Source organism: Moschus berezovskii, chromosome 14 (genome assembly GCF_049115385.1).
Source record: "Moschus berezovskii isolate FMDL1 chromosome 14, NW_MosBer_1.0, whole genome shotgun sequence".
NCBI classification, from domain to species: domain Eukaryota; kingdom Metazoa; phylum Chordata; class Mammalia; order Artiodactyla; family Moschidae; genus Moschus; species Moschus berezovskii.
In genome coordinates, this window is record NC_142473.1 from 58,499,510 (window position 1) to 58,517,426 (window position 17,917).

The 17,917-nt window shown below is 48.9% G+C and overlaps 1 protein-coding gene across 1 annotated transcript; it reads left to right on the top strand.

Moving 5' to 3' along the window:
• Positions 1–3,105: 3,105 nt before the first annotated feature.
• MOGAT2 (monoacylglycerol O-acyltransferase 2) lies at positions 3,106–16,442 on the top strand. The gene is made up of 6 exons (XM_055422680.2): positions 3,106–3,247; positions 8,318–8,496; positions 13,354–13,558; positions 13,874–14,048; positions 14,676–14,875; positions 16,288–16,442. Exons 1-6 carry the CDS (start codon positions 3,157–3,159, stop codon positions 16,440–16,442), a joined length of 1,005 nt encoding a protein of 334 aa, XP_055278655.1. The 5' UTR covers positions 3,106–3,156.
• Positions 16,443–17,917: the final 1,475 nt, after the last annotated feature.

Below are 17,917 nucleotides of genomic sequence, written 5' to 3' on the forward strand. Positions count from 1 at the left end.
TTTTGTTGTTGTTGTTCAGTAGCTAGCAAATGCTCTTGGCAGGTGCCAATTTGTAATTGACACACAGGAGAAGATGAGCACACATCCTTTTACTTTGCCATCTTGTTACTATGACTTCATGGCAAATCATTTCATGGTCCCATCATTTCATGGTAGATAGAGAAAATGTGGAAACAGTGACTTATTGGAAAAGACCTTGATCCTAGGAAAGATTGAAGGCAAGAGGAAAAGAGGTGGTCAGAGGTTGAGATAGATAGCATCACCACTCAATGGACACAAATTTGAGCAAACTCCAGGCGATAGTGAAGGACAGGGAAGCCGAGTGTGCTGCAGTCCATGGGTTTGCCAAGAGTGGGACGAGACTTAGCAACTGAACAACAACAACCTTAGCAAGGGTTGTCAGATCTCATATTAAGATGTGAAAGCTTCGTGAATGCTGTGGTGAACACCATTTCAGAGCTCATGGTGTAGTTCAGGAATTCAAATCCTTGGAGAGACTATGGAGGAAGATCCTAAATTACAAAGATTCGCTGCTGCCAGTTTTTAACTTAAACCAGTGAATTAAGTCAACCTGTATATAATAAAAATACCAAAATGCTGCATCTGGTTGAATGGGGGATGAGCAGAAAAGAGTTAGCTTTATTTCCCTTGTTTACTCACCCTGCCCTGTAATGCCTGTAATCATGAAGATGGAATAAATTGTTCCATTTATTTAGTTTCTATCATTAAAAAAAAGCACAAAAAACATTGCAGAGGAATGGATGAAAATTAAGAATGAGCTTTTCAAAGAAAAGGAAATTCCTATGACTAAAGCCATGTGCAACATGTGTATTCAGGAAATGCAAGATCCCAACCCTAGCTGGCAAACAGCCCAATGCTAGCAAACAATAATAAGTCTGACCACACCGTGAGGCCAGCATCCAAGTAATCTCACATACATTCCTAGTGAGGGTGTAAACTGGTACTGCTGTTTTGGGAAAAGCCTGGCACTATGCCTCCCCAGCTCGTGCAGTCACATACCCTTTGACCCAGCAGTCCCTCTGGCTGTTGAGAGGGAGAAAGGACTCAGAGACAGGGTCCAGAGAGAACCCTGGTGTCAGAGATGACCAAAGAGGCTGGCTGTGGGTATAGCTTTCCCATGCAAGAGATCTAAATCAACAGAAGACTCATGGGTGACCCTGTGATAAAATGATATTCCAATGACCAATGAACATTTTAAAATGTGCTCAGCCTCACTAGGCAGAGAGGGAACCACTGTGAGCAGCAGGGTGTCCCCACGTCCTCCCTGCAGCGGATGAAATGTTGAGGAGGATGTGAAGCAAGTGGGATTCTCATGTGAAGCTTGTGGGTATACACTTGTAGAATCACTTTATACAAAAAGACCCAGATGTTCTATTTCCAGGCACATATCCAACACAAATGTATATAAATGTGCATCCGAGCTAGGTACAGAACACCTGTCCTGCTGTGTGATACATAAAGGAGCTGTGAAGATGGTAGATCAGAATTCTCATCATGAGGAGATTTTTTCCCCTTCTTTCTTTTTATTGTACTATGTGAGACAACGGATGTTAACTAAACCTATTGTAATCATTCACAATGTGTCTAAATCAAACCATCATGTACAATGATGTATGTCAATCTTTTCTCAAAAAAAAATTGGGAAAAACAGAAAAGAATGCCCATACATTCATACAGTACAGTTCATAATAGCCAGACTCAGGCAATACCCTGCATGTCCCCCAGCAGATGAATTGTGATATATTCACCCAGTGAAGTCTTTTGTAGCAATGAGAAAAAACATACTACAAATATACACAATCTGGATGATTCTTGAAATATAATCTTGAGCCAAAGAACCAGTCTCAAAAGAATATTTTGTGTGAGACTCACTTGTAAATTTCAGAGCAGACGAGGCTTATATGAAGTTTGGGGAAGACAGGAGTGACAGGCAAGGACGCAGGTGCTGGTCAGGTCCTATGTGTCCATCAGAATGGAGCTCACACCAGTGTGTTCACTCTCGGACAATGTGTCACTCCTACACTTAGGATTGTGCCTTTTCCTGTATGTTTGATATATTTCAGTTCAAAGTGCACATTTAAAGGAAAAGATTTAGGAGAACAGATTAAGAGAGGTGAACGGAGAGGGACAGAGAGAGTCTAGAGTGACGATAAGGTTTTGGCCTGTGCAACAAGGTCCCTGGGGTCCCCTTTCCTGAGATGTCAAAGAGCAGAGGGAAAGCTGGCCTGGGTAGGAGAGGGAAGATCAAGTTCAGTCTTAGACAGGCTGTGAAGAAGATGCTGGGCAGACTACCAGGGAGGATGTCAAGAACCCACCTACACAGTCAAGTCTGGAGCCCCGGGGGAAGTCAGGCTGGAGATGCAGTTTGGAAGTGTTCATCCTGTAGACAGACTACAAGGCCATGAGCCTGGATGAGGTCTCTGCAGGAGAGAGGAGGGAGGATCCAGGGACAGAGCGGGCAGGAGGGCCCTCAAACACTTAGCCTGTGAGGAATAAGAGCCACCATGGAGAGACCCAGGGGAGCCAGAGGGGCAGGAGGGAAACCAGGTGAGTGCGGTGTCCACAGAAGGAGGAGGGAGGGAGCAACGGTGTCTGAGGCTGCTGAGAGGTCAGGATGAGAGCTGAGAACCGACCACTGGATTCAGCAGTGTGGAGGCCACTGGTGAACTTGCCAGGGGCAGTTCCACAGGACAGGAGCTGTTATTGCGTATTTGAGGAGGGGAACAGTGGGCCATGGCAGAAGAGGGGAGAGAGGTACTGCAGCCGAGTCACTGGGTGGATGTGAGGAGGATGGAGCTGCCCTATACTTACTGCTTGGCCTTCCAAGTGGAGGGCAAGATTCAAGCAAAAAGGGAAAGATACCTGGCAGATAAGGTATTGCCTGAGGAGGCAAATGTCCTTCCCTTCCTCCTTCCTTTAGCTGACTCCAGGGCAGGTGGGTTCAAAGGTTTCTCCTAGGAAACAGATTCCTGCCAGGGTGAGGGCAGGGAGGCGTTAGGCTGGGCCGGGTTGGGTGGGGCACCCTCCTCCCAGACCACTAATGCTTACTCAACCTCTGGCAGCAACAAAAACCAGTAGGTGCCTCAGACCACAGCAGAGCTCAGAGAAACCTGTGGAATCAACCAAGGAGGCAGCATGGTGAAGTTCGCACCCTTGTCCGTGCCGTGGGAGCGCAGACTGCAGACCTTTGTGGTTCTGCAGTGGATTTTCTCCTTTGTGGTCCTGGGTAAGGCGGGCTGGGCTGGGGGGACCAGGAGACCATGGGATTCTTCATCTCATCTGCTGGCACCATACTCATTAGGAACGGCTCCTCCCCAGGGCTAGTGTTCAGCCTGTGGACAGATCCTACTTAGACTGGGGTTAAAATATGGACATACTCTGTACAGGCTCTGAAATGGTCAATAGCCATTTCACACACACACACACACACGCACGCACGTACCGTATATGTACCGCATGTCCTCCCTTAGAACCTCCCCAAATTTTTGCAGCTAAAGCATTTATCCCCAGGAAAGCAAGAAACTCAGTTCCCTACCATTAGCATCCTTGATGACTGACTTGTGTTTCTGCTCTAAAGGTTGTTGGGGCATTTTAAATGTCCCTAGTTACCCCCACTTTCACTTTTCCCTTTCATGCATTGGGGAAGGAAATGACAATCCACTCCAGTGTTCTTGCCTGGAGAATCCCAGGGACGGGGGAGCCTGGTGGGCTTCCGTCTGTGGGGTCGCGCAGAATCGGACGTGACTGAAGTGACTTAGCAGCAGCAGTTACCCCCATTACACAGATGAGCAGGGAAGCTGAGTGCCTTAGATGTGCGAGGCTGTAGGTCTGGGTCCCTGTGCTGCCAAAGGACGAAAGGGAAGGAGGCAGAGGGTTGAGAGAGAGCTGAGGTGTGGGAGGAGGTGTGGAGCAGGGAGAGGAGGGGCACCCCAGGGCAGGGGACAAGTCCCTTGGCTCCTGGATGAAGGGTCCTGGGGGCCCAGTACCAGGTAGGCTGATGCCTAAGGATCACAGGGTGGGGGTGGAGGTGGGAGGGATGAGGGACATCTTGCTCACCTGGCCTTGGTGGAGCTTTGCCAGCACGAGTGTGTCTGTCTGCTCTCATCCACCCCCAGCTCAGCCCAGGACCTGGGAACATCAGGAAGAGCGCAGGGAGGTTGAGTAGCCCTCGGCTTGGAGCTAGAGCGAGGACAGTTGAGAAGAGAGATCTGGGCCAGCTGGTGCTGGGAGCGGGAACTTGTACCTTGTCCCTTATCCTGGGGAAAAAGGGGAGCCCCAGGAATGCTTTAGGAACGGGAGGGACAAGGTTCAGTCTGTGCAGTACAGGTCCCAGTGCTTGAAGCCTATGGATCTGCTGTGTTTGGAGTACGGGGGATAGACCGATGTCAGGGAATATCTATAGGGGGAAGCTGAGTGCCTTAGATGTCCAGGCTATATCAGGGGTCCCCAGATTATGTGGCAAGGGTCAAATCCAGCCCATTGGTTGTTTTTGCACTTGTACAGCCCAAGAATAATTCTTACATTTTAAATTCTTGCATAATTTAAATGATTATGGGCCTATGTAATATCCTCCAAGTTGCCCCATAGAGCCACAAAGTATACAAAATATTTTCAATCTGGCTCTTAAAATAAAGATTATTTACCTATATCGAGAAGGCAATGGCAAGCCACTCCAGTACTCTTGCCTAGAAAATCCCATGGATGGAGGAGCCTGGTAGGCTGCAGTCCGTGGGGTCGCTAAGGGTCGGACACGACTGAGCGACTTCACTTTCCCTTTCACACATTGGAGAAGGAAATGGCAACCCACTCCAGTGTTCTTGCCTGGAGAATCCCGGGGACAGGGGAGCCGGGTGGCCTTCCGTCTATGGGGTCACACAGAGTTGGATACGACTGAAGTGACTCAGCAGCAGCAGCAGCAAGGAGGCTTCCAGTGGGTGGAGAGAAGGGATCCCTTCCAAAGATACTCAGGAGATGGGTCCACAGCACAGGATTTACAGGATGGCAGGAAAAGTAAGGGCTTCCAGTGGGCCAGTAAATGCCCGTAAATGCTGGACATACGGTTCACACTGGACATAGAGCAGGCATTTGGGGGAGGGGCAAAGAAGTAGCCAGAAAGGTCAGTAAGGATGTGTCACCAAGGTCTCAGGGCCCAGAAACAAATACATTCCAGTTGGTTGCTTGTTTACTGTTTCTTTTCCTCTCCTCTGTAACTCACACACTCACACAGGAAGGTAAGCTCCCTTCAAACAGCTGGTCTTGTTCTCAGCTGAATCTCCAGCTCCTAGAACAGTTGGTGTCCCTGATGATTTGGTGATTTGTTGATGAATGTCTTGTTCCATCTGACTAACTTTCTGTGTGAGCTCAGCCAATTTGCATACCCTCTCTGGGCCTCTGTAAAGTGGGGTTTTACATTTTTCTTGGTGTTATGAGGGTAAGGTAGAGGTCTCCCTTCCTTAGGGGCTGAAAAGATCCCCAAGTTTGGTTTTGCCTATTGACAGGAGTTAAGGGTGATGAGGATGGTGGGGAGTTCTTTCTAAATGCAAGGGCCACTTGAGTGGGTTTTTCCTAAACTTAACATGCTACGTTAGTTGCAAAAACCAGCATGTGCTGTTGTTAACACATCCAAACAGAATGTGTGTCCTACAAGTGAAAGATTTCCCCAAATCTTACCCTCTAGGGAGCCACTATATATATGTGTATATATATATATATATATATTGTTTTTTTTTTAGGCCTCTAATGGCAAGGCTTATATGAAAGCAGCAGTAAAAGCACAGAGTCCTAACCACTGGACTGCCAGGGAATTCCCTCCAGGGAGCCACTATTAACAACTCAGTTTTATTCTCTATAAGCAATTTTCTTTTTTTTTTATATGGACCATTTAAAGTCTTTATTGAATTTGTTACAATATTGCTTCTGTTTTAAGTTTTTTGGATTTTTAGCCCCTGAGGCATGTGGAATCTTAGCTCCCTGACCAGAGATTGAACCTACACTCCCTCTGCATTGGAAGGTGTGGTGGTAAAATATATATAACTTATACTTTGTCATCTGAACCATTTTTAAGTGTACAGTTGATTCACATTGACCGTCATGATTATCCATTTTCAGAGCTCTTTTCATCCTCCCCAAACTGAACCTCTGTACCCGTTAAACAAAAACTCCCATGTCTCCCTCCCCTGCTGCTGCTGCTGCTAAGTCACTTTAGTCGTGTCCGACTCTGTGTGACCCCATAGACGGCAGCCCATCAGGCTCCCCCGTCCCTGGGATTCTCCAGGCAAGAACACTGGAGTGGGTTGCCATTTCCTTCTCCAATGTGTGAAAGTGAAAAGAGAAAGTGAAGTCGCTCAGTCATGTCTGACTCGTAGCGACCGCATGGACTACAGCCTACCAGGCTCCTCCGTCCATGGGATTTTCTAGGCACGAGTATTGGAGTGGCTTGCCGTTGCCTTCTCCCTCCCCTAGCCCCTGCCAATCAGCATTCTCTTTTCTATCTCTATAAATTCGATTGGTCTACGAACCTCACAAAAGAGGAATCAGAAAGTATTTGTGTGGATATGTGTGACTGGCTTTATCTCACTTAGCACAATGTCCTCAAGACTCATCCTTGCTGTTGCATGTTCCAGAAATTCCTTCCTTTTAATGACTGAATAATATTCCATTGTGTTATTTTCCATCCTTTCATCCATCAGTGGACTGATGGCCATTTAGGTTGCTTCTACACTCATTGTGGGTTGATCACTTTTTTGTTTGCCTTAAATATTTTTTAATAAAAATCTTGAATGGGAAAGTTGTAGAAGAGTGGGAATAAAATGCCGCCATTTTCATGAAAAAGAACATGTACACGCTGGTAGATACGCTTGCATAGAGAATGGAAGGATGCTTGCAGATCTGGAGGGAGGAGGCAGATGCCAGGAGACAAGGATGGCTTGGTGGTTGACTAGACTTTTAAGTTTTTTTTTTTAATGCAAATGTTTAATATGAAAACAAATTATTAAGAATGTCAGCTAGGACTCTCTACCTTGGGGCAAAATCAAGGGTCTACATGGGTTGCTCCCAGTTTCAGAAAACCACCTCTAGAGGTGGAAATTTAAAAAACAAAACAAAGTGCCCTAAACACAATACTGTGGAAAGTCAGTTCCATAAAGGCAGGAATTTCTGTCTGTTGTTCACGTCTGAAGCACAAATGCCTGGCACAGTATAGGTTTCAATGTTCTGTGAGCTCCAACCTAGTTTCTCTGGTTTATGAATTTTGCTACTGTTCAGATTGGGTCAAAAGTTCCCTCTTCCCGGAAGCCAGCCAGGAATGACAGACCCAGTGTACTCTACTTTCACATTCAGTACAACTGGAAGCTGACAATTTTAAGACTGTGAGTGCATGGTATTGAGTGGAAGGAATGGGATGGGGTGGGAGAAATATTCTCTGAGAATGATGCATTAGGTTAGGGTCAGCCCGTCAGACCTCCTGACCCTGAGATAAAGCCAGGATTAGCCTGCAGCAAGGGACTGGGAATTGTAGGTGAGAAGGTATTTCCTCACTTGACCTGGTCATAGCCATGCTGCATCTCTGACCCATGGGCCAGCCACAGGTTGGCCTCTTCCTTCCTCTCTCCTTCAGCAGCAAAGGGCATGTTGGTCAGAGGAAACAACATGATCAAAAGCTAAGAGACTGAAGGAACTCCATCTCTCCATGTAGATACACTGAGACATTTCATGTGGCCAGAGTATAGGGTCCATATGGGTGAATGAGGCTGGAGCAAGATGGGGATCAGCCAGTTATGCAGAATCTGAATGCCAGGCAGAGCTACATGGGCTGTTTTTAAAGTTATGAGAAAGTCATGGAAGGACTTTAATTAGAGGGGGGATCTGGAAGGATTTATAAATAGATGGGCAGAGAGTTGGCAGAGAGATGGCTGGGCAGAAAGCATGTCTCTTTTTTCTTTAGGGTCCTGAAGGGTGTACACTAAAAAGTGTTAGTCACTTCTCTCCCAGGCATTTATTGAGCACCCACTGAATACAGACTACTTAACTGGACAGAGATGGGGGTGGAGGGGTAAAACTGGAATGAATAGGCAGCCTGGTACAGTGGGGAAAACTCAGTTTGGAGTTGGGTCTACATGGCTTCAAATCCAGTCTCCCAGCGTGACACTGGACAGGCTGCATTCTTTCCTCCTGGAAGTCAAGAGTGTCTCACCCCTTCCTCCTCGGGTGAGGGCTGGACAGGACAGTGCTGCTAGTTGCAGGAGGAGAGCTTGTTCCTTCATTCCTCTGACCACTCATCTTCCTGCTTCCTTCCCAGCCCAGATCTGCATTGCTGTCTTCATTGGCCTCCTGTTCACAAGATTCTGGATCTTCAGTGTCCTATATGCAGTCTGGTGGTACCTGGATCTATCCAAGCCGTGGCAGGGGGGCAGGCGCGTTGAGGCCTTAAGGCGCTGCGTCGTATGGAGGTACATGAAGGACTATTTCCCCATCTCGGTGAGTAATGGGGTGGCTGGGTTGTGGCCAGGACTATAGTGCTCCACGTGTCCAAGGGAAGTGTGATCCTCTGCAGTGAGCAAAATACTGGGTTGGGAGGCAGGAGCTGGGCTTCCACCACTCTGTGGCCTGGGGAGGAGTCAGCTTCTGTCTGGCCGGGATGTAGGGCCACTATGAAGATAGATGAATGAACAGATTTGAAGGAGCTCTGTGAGCCATATATTGTGGCACACATTATGTAACTTACAGATGTAAAGCCCTCAGCAGCCCTGCTTAGGGGTGCAGGTACTAAACTTAAGGTTCTAAGAGATTATCTAGCCCCACACTTCATAAGATGAGGAGACTAACCCCTGGAAAGGGATAGGATATGATCAAGGTCACATACAAAGTTCTACTGGTTAGAGTTTGTCCATTGTCAGTTTAGAGGGACAGGAGAGAGGACAAGGAACTTGTTCTAGGTTCTCTAACCTGCCTCTCACTCTGGTACATTATGCATCCTTGTACTAGGACTTGTCGCATTCTGAATGTATCCTGGATACATTTACAAATGTATCCAGTGATCACACCAATTCCTGACCCCAGAGTGCTTTTGAATCTCTGACTTTCTGACTCAGGGCACCTGATGGCCATTTGGATGCTTGACCCTGGACCCAAAGTTCAGACCTGAGTGGAACAGGATCCTTGATTTGAGTGAACTGACCTTCGACTCCTTTCCTGAATCCTAGACAGACTAAAGTCTTGGATATAAACTACTGGGCGAGGATGATTTATTGACCAGATAGAATGGGGAAGGCTATAGGGACACAGAGAGGTGCCAGCAGGGACAGGTGGCCCTCCTCTGGAAACAGGAGAGAGAGCGGACAGTGCTGAGCCAATCTGAAGGGACCAGGTTGGGGGGTGGTCTTCCCAGACCCCATATCTGCTTCCTCTGCAAGGTGCCCTCCCAGGACCTTGTCAGCAGAAGATAGTAGGGTTTGCTGGGGCCTTAGAAGAGCCATGGGCCTGCTACAGGCAGAGTCCCTCATCCTCACCCCAGCATCTCTCAACTTTGAGATTCTGAATTCCCATCTCTCTCTCTCTTCTTCCCAGACCAGGGCTTGCTCTTCTGTGCTAGAAAAGCCAGAGTTTCCATGGGGACGTGTTGGGACATCAGCTCCCAAGCCACGGAAAAGCCATAAGCAGTTTCTGGCCTCAAGCAGAGCTTTCTGGCTCTCTATGTGGATTCTGTCCCTGTGGTCTCACTCCGCACTGTGAGCTGAATCCCAAGTCCAGCAGGGAAGGAAAGGTGGCCTGCGAAGGGAACAGCGTAAGTGCAGGCCCAGAAGCTGACCAGGGCGTGGTTTCTGAGCATTAGTGTGACTAAAGCAGAAGGTACACTGGCGATGAAGTTGGAGAGGCTTTTAGGGATAAGATAAGGGAGACCAGTGGGCTTCCCAGATGGCGCTAGTGGTAAAAAACCCGCCTGCCAATGCAGGAAATGCAAAAGACGTGGGTTCGATCCTTAGGTCGGAAAGATCCCTGTAGGAGGGCATGGCAACTCACTTCAGTATTTTTTCCTGAAGAATCCCATGTACAGAGGAGCCTGGTGGGCTCCAGTCCACGGAGTTGCAAAGAGTTGGACACAGCGGAAGTGACTTAGCACGCACATGTAAGGGAGACCAGGGCAGGCCGTTCCACAGAAATGAAGTCTTTTTTTTTTTTTTTTTATTGGAAGCTAATTACTTTACAATATTATATTGGTTGGTTTTGCCATACATTGACATGAATCTGCCCCGGGTGTACATGTGTTCCCCTTCTTGAACTCCTCTCCCACCTCTAAACTGAAAGCTCTCCAGCGGGCTGTCTTCCTGCCATCCTAGGGCCTCCAAAGACATATCTGACTTTCTTTACACCTGGAATTTCTGCCAGTTGCAGAAAATGATTCTGTGCCTGTCTTATCCACCATTCTCTTGCTTCTCCCCCAGAGAGTATCTCTCAACCCTGACACTACTGACAATGGTGGAACACTGGACACTTGCAGAAATTCTACCTGCAGTATTCAGGATTCTTGCCTACTTCAGGCCTTTGGCATTATCACCTACAGAAAGCGGGCAATACCACCTAGTGGCCAGCAGAGGGCGGGCTGATGAGCACTTTAACTTGCTTGTCCAGGCCTGGGAGCCTGCAGGGGTGGAGATATGGCCCCAGATACTGGACCCCTGTGCTTCCCAGGAGACCCTTCAACTCTTCCACACACTTCTACAGAACAGGGCTGGAAGGGATCATACGATGGCTAGGAGGTAGGGGTTCCCAGGTAAGGAGTCCACACTCGACTGGAGTTCTCCCCCATTCATAAGCCTGTGTACTCTGTGTCAAATGAGCTTGTGTTTCTGAGCTGCCTTCAGTTCTTACTGATTTTATGAGCTAGGGTATATTGGTGGAATTTCAAGCAAAGTTGGGAAACTATTATATTTCTGAGCATTGGATCTTTCTAAGTGCAACATTTGGCCTTTCTGAGGAGCTAATGGCATATTCCTCCAGGAGGACCTGTCTCCATCTGCTGTTCCCCCTGTCACAGCTGGTGACATTCTGCACACATGGTCTTGCCCTTTGCTTTTCCACCTGATGAGTGATCGTGGCCATCTTTCTGTATCAGGACAGGAGGAGTTGCATTGTATGTCGCTATGGCTACACAGTGGCCCACAAGGAAGTATTTCGTAATTTGTCTAAACAGGCCCTGTTGATGGACATTTGACTGGATGCCAAGTTTTGGTATTAACAAAGCGGGGGGGTATTAACAAAGAGGGGGGGGACTTCAGTTAATCTTGTTCAGATGCTGTTTTGCACAAGTGTGAGAAATTCTGTAGCTAAATTCTTCGGCAGTGGAGTTGCTGACTTAAAAGGTCAGTTACATTTTTCCATTTTAATACTGATAGATATTGCTTCATTGCCTTTAAGGTGGTTGTAACAAAATTATTTTCCCACTAGCTGAGAAAGAGAATTCATAAACAAGTACTTCAGTATGGGGAGTCAGGTATGTTTTTAAAGAATCATACTGAGATGGATTCCTAAGGAAACACCTTTCCCAATGAGAATAACAAGAAATATCTCTGCTTGTCCTTATTTTCATATTCAATAAATTTCCACTTCATGAGTGAAAGAAGTTTGCCTTTATCTGTGAAGCAACGGTGACTCCACCTAAGGTCCCCTCAGACTTTCTGCAAAGGGTCAAGAGTAACCAGAGGGCAGAGTGAGGGAGAGAGTTTGCAGAGATCAAGTCCAGGTCAAGGACAGGACAAGCTGGGACTGTTCAGCTGTGGTAGGGCAGACAGGCTCAGACTTCCAATGCTGTCCCTTGGGCCCACCTCCAATGTTATTTCTTGGGTCCCTCCAGGCTGCTCTGAGATGGGCAGCCAGTCCTCTGGGGCCTGAAGGTAACAAGAATCCTCAGGGCCAATGCTGAAAATTTCAGCTTGTTAACTAGATGATCTTCCACCGTGCCAAAGCTGAGCCTGGAGCGGGCTGAGTGGAGCAGACTGCCCGCACCTGGAAGCTCAAATTATAAGGCCTGTGTAGTTTTGTCAGGGAGCTTCCTGCCAGGGGCTTAGGGCTTGGGTCAGGAGCCTCAGGGCCTCCAACTCTAAAGGCTGTGCCTCCCAGAGCCCAGGGCTCTGTAAAGGGTGGGCCCTGCATTTCCTGGCAGCGTGGGGAAGGGGTTGCTCACTCACAGAATCACTGGCAGTTATCTTTGCCCATTGAAGCCTGTCCAGTAACTGGTGGGAGCAGCATTTTGTTTTTAAAAGTATTTTATTTTTGGTTGCGCTGAGTCTTTGTTGCTGTGTGTGGGCTTTCTCTAGTTGCGGACAGCGGGGATTACTCTTCACTGCGGTGCGTGAGTTTCTCGCTGCGGTGGCTCTTTCATTGGGTTTCTCGCTTGTTCTGCAGCATGGGCTCCAGGCACGCGGGCCTCCGTGGTTGTGTCTTGTGAGCTCAGTCGCTGTGGCACACAGGCTTGGTTGCATCACAGCATATGGAACCTTCCCGGACCAGGAATTGAACGCATGTCCCCTGCATTGGCAAGCAGATTCTTAACCACTGGACCACCAGGGAAGTCCAGGAGCAACATCTGTTAACTCAATTCTGCCCCCTCTGTCCTCACCCCACTTTGCCTGGAAGCTGCTAGTGATGAACAGCTCTCCTCTCCCACTCCTTCTACAATGTCTGGTGGTTTCTGGTGCACCCTCTGTGCTGCAGGACCAGCCAGACCTGGGAAGAGCTGCCAATAGCCTGGGGAAGAGGTGGCTAGACGGTAATGAAGGTCTGACACAGGGGGTACAGGGAGACATCAGGGAGACACTTGAATTGTATAGAGGGGTAAACAGGACTAAAGCCAGCCTCCAGGTCTGCAAACTCTTTCAACCATCCTGATATAGCTAGCGAATTCTCACTCCAGGTCCTAAGTGCTGAGTTTTCTCATAGGGAATTTTGTTAGAACAGGGCTCTTTGAGTGGCAGCCCTGTGTGGCCCTTGATGGTGTATGAACTGTGCCTATTATGATTATCTTGTCCTGTAGTCTTGGTAATTCCAGGGAACTCACAGACCTGAGATTCTCAGCAGGTTGGAGGCAGGACAGGGTCAAATGTCCACATTTAATACATTGAAAGCTGGAGAGGGAGACGATTTGTCTGAAGCTCACAGCAAGTCTGAGACTTGGGTGGCAACAGGATCTCCTTGGGTGCATTCACATGCATATCTCCATCTTCCTAAGAACCGGAGGTTCAGAGAGGGGGAGCAAGTTACCCAAGATCACATTGGCGCTGGCAGAATGGGGGAGGATAGGAGGTGCGGCTCTGATTCAGCGGGTTGCTGTCCCTGCAGCTGGTCAAGACTGCCTATCTGGACCCCTCCCGGAACTACCTCGCTGGCTTCCACCCCCACGGGGTTCTGGCCACTGGAGCTTTTACCAACCTGTGCACAGAGAGCACCGGTTTTTCCTCACTGTTCCCTGGCATCCGCCCTCATCTGATGATGCTGAACTTGTGGTTCTGGACTCCTTTCTTCAGGGATTACATCATGTCAGGGGGTGAGTTTTCCAAACCCTGGGTGACCCATTGGGTGGGGGCTGCAGGCATGGAGGAGGGATTTTACAGAGGGCTGTCAACAGTTCTGTACTTCTTCCAAGTGAATGTGTAGTAGAAAAGGAAGCTAGATTCAAGGAAGCCCTTCCCACAGCTCTGTGCTCGGTGATCCACTCTGCTGGGGGTTGGGAAGACCTGAAGGGCTCAGTTCCAGTCCTCAGGGAACTCACAGTTGGGAACCGGAGTGGAGCCCAGCCCACATCTCTGCCCACGGTCCCTGCCCCTTCACCCCATACCTTACCACCTTCCTGTCTCCCCAGGGCTGGTCCCAGTAGACAAGGAGAGCGCCGCTCACATTCTGAGCAGGAAAGGAGGCGGCAACCTGCTGACTGTCATTGTTGGGGGCGTCCAGGAGGCACTGGATGCCAGGCCTGGAGGCTACAAGCTGGTGCTGAGGAACCGCAAGGGCTTCATCAGGCTCGCCCTGATGCACGGGTATTGGGGAGAGGGCTCTGGGTTCAAGTGGAGATTGGCAAGGATTGTGTTTTGGTGCGAAGACAGCACAGATGAATACACATCGTATTTTGGCAGGGAGAATTGACAGTGAAGATTCTGTGTTGGTGATCAATGTACTGTCTCATTCCCAAATAGCCACAGAAGATTCTAGAAGGGAGATTTGGTGATTAAAGGGAATAGGGTCAAGGGTCATATTACTGAAAACTTGCATTACATCTGAGTCTAGGGCATTTGGGAGAATGGTGTTTGGGGCATAGCTTAGAGCTGTTTTCTTACCTTGAAGCATCTGTGAAGAATACAAGCTAATGGGGAAAAATTTTTTTTTTCTAGAAAGTTTGCATGTTTTATACCTGAAAGGGCTCTCTGAAGCATTCTGTTCTCCTGTCATGGTGTAACTGGGAAGCCATGGTCCAGAGAGGAGCCATGACCTGCCTAAAATCACAAAGCAAGGCTATGGCAGGTCTGGAGGGCACCCAAGGCCTCCTACTTTGGTCCCAGGGCTCTGTCCTCTGCTCCAGTTCCTGCTCACTAGGTCCCTTCAGGGGGCTAGGGGACCAGCTTGTGCCTTCTTGCCCCTCCACACTCTCTCTCTCCTGTCTCCTCTAGTGCAGCTCTGGTACCTGTCTTCTCCTTTGGGGAGAATGACATATTCAAGCAGGTTGAGAACTCCCCTGGCTCCTGGGTGCGCTGGTTCCAGGATCGACTTCAGAAGATTGTAAGAGTCTCCATCCCACTCTTCTATGGCCGTGGAGTCTTCCAGTACAGCTTTGGTCTTATGCCCTACCGCCGGCCTATCACCACCGTGGGTGAGCCTAGACTCTGGCTGGGAGAGGAAAGGGCTACTCAGTAAAGGGCTCAAGCTGGTGTTGCAAAGGGGAATAGACATGAGCCGAAGACATCATTGACTTTCATGGAGTTCCCGTTCCAGAGTATGAAACAGACACACAGGCAGATAACCCTGATGAAAGAAAGTCTGGGACGGGAAATCTAAGCAAGACAAAAAAAGCAGTCACCACTACTGATTACTGGGCACCTGCTGTGTGTCAGGTACTGCACTGACTACTTACATGCAGCAGCTTAGTTTTCTCAACAATCTTATAGGCAGTGATTATTATCACCATTTTACTAATGGCAAACAGACTCAGAGAAGGTAAATCACTTCCAAAAGATCACCCTGCCCTTGATACAAAGTTGAGGTTTGATCAGAGTCTATTTGATTTTTCATGATGCCAGAGAGGAGGGTTTAATTCTGACAGGAGGATCTTGTAAGGCTTATTGGAAAAGTGGATACAAGGGAAGGGCATTCCAGGTCTGATAGTATTGTGTATAAAGTAGCAGTCAGCTGGCTGTGAAGGAGAGCCTGAGGGCTTTCCCTGTAAATAATGGGCATGGGCCTTAGTGCATGGACTTAGCACCATCTTTTCAGCTATTTGATTGTCTCATTTGCTTTCGTCTTGGATTCCAACTAGGTTTCCATGGCAAAGGTTGTAGAATGAGGTCTTTTCATCTCCACTCACCCAGTCATTTCTTAGTTGAGTACAGACTTGGCCAACCCTCTACACCATGACTTTCCCTGGGTTGTCTGGTAATATTTTCCTGAATATAATTCACAACTGATGCTTCCAGAACCATTCTCAAGAGAAGAAGACATGACAGCTGCTTTCTGAGCCAGGCAGAACAAGAGGAAGGAGGTTGATAGGTCCTCCCATGTCCTCCCTAGAATGGAGAGCACTGTAAGACATCGTGGAGGGAGAGGAGGTAGAAGGCAGTTGGGCTGTGGGCCACCTCCTCCCAGATAGAGACACTTCCACTCATGGCATCTGAGACTCCCAGACCATGTGTCCATGAGGCTAAGAGCACATCCTCAGGGCTTGCAACCAGTCACTGATCCTTCCTAAGTGACCCTGATCAATGTACTCAACCTCCCTGAGTCTCAGTGCCTCAGCTGTCAAATAGGAATAATAGCAGGTTCTATCTTCTTAGGATTGTTAGGATGACATAAGAGATAGTGCATTAAAACACCAGCTGGTGATATTGTTAATATATCAGCATCTTGGAGTTTCACTAACATCTTAGAATCTATGACCCAGAATAGAATTGAAAGGGAAGGAGAAAGAGTGCTTACCTGCTCAGATGATCATTGTGGTGGGAACCCCAAGGGCCCCTGTGCCTTCAGTGGTTCTGGCTCTGAGCCACCACTCACCTCTGTGTCTTGCAGTGGGGAAGCCCATCGAAGTGCAGAAGACACCACATCCTTCCCAGGAGGAGGTGGACAGGCTGCATCAGCGCTACATGAAGGAGCTGGAAAACCTCTTCGAAGCCCACAAGCTCAAGTACAATGTCCCCAGAGACCAACACTTGGAGATCTGCTGAGTGCCTCCCCAGAGGAGGGGCTGCCCCAAAGGGCAGGGCTGGCATTAGGGAGGATGGAGGAAGGTTCTGTGATCCCAGAAGGCTTCCTGGAGGTGTCTGTTGAACACATCTCCAGAGCCTTCACTGACTCCTGCAGCTCCGCTCCACGTCAGGCCTTGGGTCACAGCTGGCTCCATGGCAGAGGAGACCAGACTCTGGCATACGTGATTTGCTCTCCTGCACTGACTCCTCTGTAGTGGGCCCTCTCCTTCATTCTGCCCACCTGAGAAATGGGAGAGATGCTTGGAGAGGATGATGTCTGTGTCTCTGTCCTCTGTGGTCCTGTCACTCAATGGGCAGGACAAGAGCAGCTCCAGTGAGCAGGTTTCTCTTTCTCTGCCTTGAGTGACAGCACAGAAGCAGCCCCCAGCTGCAGCGCTTTCTCCTACAAGCTCTCCCATCCTGCATTCTGCCTGTCCGAGCTCCTCCCTCCCTGAGATGAAGAGGAGGGCGAGGCCACAGCCCCCTGACTTATCCTGGGACCTTTGAGTTTCTGAGTCCTCTGAGCCCCAGAGTGGCAGCCAGAGGGGCCCACGAGGTGGGGAAGGAGACTGTAGCTCTGCCACTGGCTGAATGACCATGGCAGACCTCTTCACCCTCCCTCTGAGTCTCAGTTTCCCCCAGGGACTAAGATGACCTCTGACCTCAGCTGGGATGTCACATTGGCTGAGAGCTCCAGGAGTCAGCCACCACTCCTCCTTTGTAACTTCAGCCCTGACTTTGACACAGAAGGGAGCTCCATAAATGTCAATTCATCAGTGAAAGAATTCTGTTTCAGCCTTCTCTTCCTCCACTCTACTCCCCAACGAGGAGCCTCCCATGTAGCCCCAGCCTGGCCCTGCAGCCCTGCAGCTCTGTGTCCTCTTCCCAGATGGTGGATCCGATGGGCCAGAGAATGGCATGTTTTCCTCCCTGACCAGTCAGCTCCAACTTACCACCTCTGGCCTGTTCTGTGGGAGACAAGGGGGAGGCTATGTACAGACACAGTGCAGACCAGGAGGAGAAGGAACATGAGGAGTGAATGGTCAGTGTCTGCAAGCAGGGCAGTAGGGGACAAGCCTCTGATAAGGAAAATTCTGGGCCACTGGCTCTGGGATATGTGTCATGAATGAGGGACAGGATGGTAGGGTAGGACCAGTACTATGAACACCCATATCTGGTGTGGGAAAGCAAGTTCTTTTTCCTCCAGAAGCTAATCACAGCAATAAGTACAAATGGGGTGTTGGGGGTAGGGGGCAGTAGGGAGAAATTCTGTGGATGTAAATTTAGGTTCAAGTTTGAGTGAACTCCGGGAGTTGGTGATGGACAGGGAGGCCTGGCGTGCTGTGATTCATGGGGTTGCAGAGAGTCGGACATGACTGAGCGACTGAACTGAACTGAACTGAACTGAACCCTGGGCAAGACCCATCCCCTTTCAACCTCAGGTTTGTTATTAG

Bases quoted from the DNA above. Each gene is read 5' to 3' on its own strand.
- MOGAT2 (XM_055422680.2), top strand. From the start codon at position 3,157: ATGGTGAAGTTCGCACCCTTGTCCGTGCCGTGGGAGCGCAGACTGCAG. The intron at 3,248-8,317 runs GTAAGGCGGGCT...CTTCCTTCCCAG, and splicing joins TTTCTCCTTTGTGGTCCTGG to CCCAGATCTGCATTGCTGTC. The intron at 8,497-13,353 runs GTGAGTAATGGG...CTGTCCCTGCAG, and splicing joins AGGACTATTTCCCCATCTCG to CTGGTCAAGACTGCCTATCT.